The 1,934-nt window shown below is 35.0% G+C and overlaps 1 protein-coding gene across 1 annotated transcript; it reads right to left on the minus strand.

Moving 5' to 3' along the window:
* Window positions 1-768: 768 nt before the first annotated feature.
* Window positions 769-1,296, minus strand: LOC104907394 (RING-H2 finger protein ATL11). Its single transcript, XM_010696317.2, has one exon. The coding sequence runs from the start codon at window positions 1,294-1,296 to the stop codon at window positions 769-771; it is 528 nt and encodes a 175-aa protein (XP_010694619.1).
* Between the last annotated feature and the right edge of the window lie 638 nt (window positions 1,297-1,934).

Genomic DNA, 1,934 nt, shown 5'->3' on the forward strand with positions numbered 1-1,934 from the left:
TACTTGATCCAAGAAGTGTTTTGATCATTCTGAGTACGGAGATACATAGTAGCTTTCATTGACGCTTGATAGAGTTGATGACACAAATATTATCACCTTCAATGCCGAGAAATCAAAGCTCTTATGATGCCTCAAGGAATACTAACATTTGCACCGAGAACTAGTTTGGAGCCTGCATAGAAGAGGTATCATGATGATCAAATATCCGCAGGATGGCAACTTGCTAACCAACATATTAATCTGTCAGTTCAATAAAGTATAGCTTAACATCTACTTAACCATGTAATCTTGATTTTGTTTCAGTATACAGAATATAAATTGCTTACATATACAATATGAAAATACAAGATATCACATCACTCATGTTATACTTTACAAATGTCTAATGTCTAAAGTATGATATTTATCCTACCACCACCCGCGCAATATTTACTCTGTAAATAAATCTTTCAAAGAAGAAGCAAACTATATAAATGAGATCATCTACAGAACAACAAACCTGAAGTGGAGAACATTCCATTTGATCTTGGATATATAGATTCTTATATATGGCATCTTCCTCAGTTGATATCTTGGTAGACAATTTCTTGCTTCAAAAAGTCAACCAATTGATACATATTATTATGCCTCTCCAACTATACTTTGATCAATTTGAATGTGATGTAGATCATAGCACAAACTCAAACCTCAAATCTAGTATTCACCTGCCATGCACTCTTCATAATCCTAGCTAAAACCTCATTAGGTATGGCACAATTGAACCAATAATCATCGTCCGGTACCATCATTGACATTGATCACGACTTCAACCCGAGCAGGCCTCTCACCGGACTGATGATTTTCCGGCAACAGAACAGCCCGACAAAAAGGACACGTAGCGTGCATACGTAGCCAAGTATCGATACAATCAGCATGGAAAACATGTCCACACTTGGGTAACAAGCGTAGAGTTTCATCGTCCTCGAACACACCTAAACACACTGCACATTCACCCGTCATCTTCATCGTCGCTGAATTAACACCAATATCTTGATCAGGCCTCACCGAGTAGAAGAACTTAGGAAAGGTATCGATGACCGAGGTCTCGAGACCAGGCGGCAAGTCATAGTTGGTTGTAATCGGCGGGAATGGGATGATTGTTGGACTTGGAACTACAGCTTGTCTATTATTCACCGAATATTGATAGGCTCTATAACGCCGGAAAACAATTGACAAAAGCCAAAGAATAACGAGTACACCCAATATAATGTAGAAGATAATATTCACAACAAAAGTTATTATTGGTGGACTTTCCATCATTTCAGAATATTTGTTTGGTCTCTCTTAGCTAGAATTTGCAATACCCTGTTTATTAATCAATAATCATTTAATAAACTTATGTTTTACATATATGGAATACATGTACTATTGCTGTTTGTCCGTTTCATTTCATTAGTTCTTTTTTTCTCCCCTTTTTATGCAAGGTCTACCTAGTTCTTAATTTAGGTTGGATCAATTCAATGACTTAAATCAACTTGGTGTTGGTGGTTCCATAAAAGAGTTGAAGACATGGAAGCTATATACTTCTAAGTTATTTTTTTTAATATTTATACATACCTATCAACTTTCTTATAAAAATATTTATAAAACGGCTAGTAAGAACTTTATAAAATGTTACTTTATTAGCAGCTTATTATAGGTAGCATGAAACAGCAACTTAGTTTATGTATATGTTCTTTCAAAAAAAAAAAAAGTTTATGTATATGTGGTGTGTGTGAACTGTGAATATAGACATCTTCCTTTCCTCATTGTTATGACTTTATTGGGATAGCTATGTTTATTGGGGATGATGTATGCCTACCATTAGTGGTAATTAGAATTTGGAAAAACAGCTTGACAAAGTAATTAGATTAAGATTGAAATTGTTGACTTTTTTTGCTAGTACACATAGGGGA

This window comes from Beta vulgaris, chromosome 4 (genome assembly GCF_026745355.1).
Source record: "Beta vulgaris subsp. vulgaris cultivar EL10 chromosome 4, EL10.2, whole genome shotgun sequence".
NCBI classification, from domain to species: domain Eukaryota; kingdom Viridiplantae; phylum Streptophyta; class Magnoliopsida; order Caryophyllales; family Amaranthaceae; genus Beta; species Beta vulgaris.

Excerpts from the sequence above, each read along its gene's own strand:
- LOC104907394 (XM_010696317.2), bottom strand. The coding sequence starts at position 1,296 with ATGGAAAGTCCACCAATAATAACTTTTGTTGTGAATATTATCTTCTAC.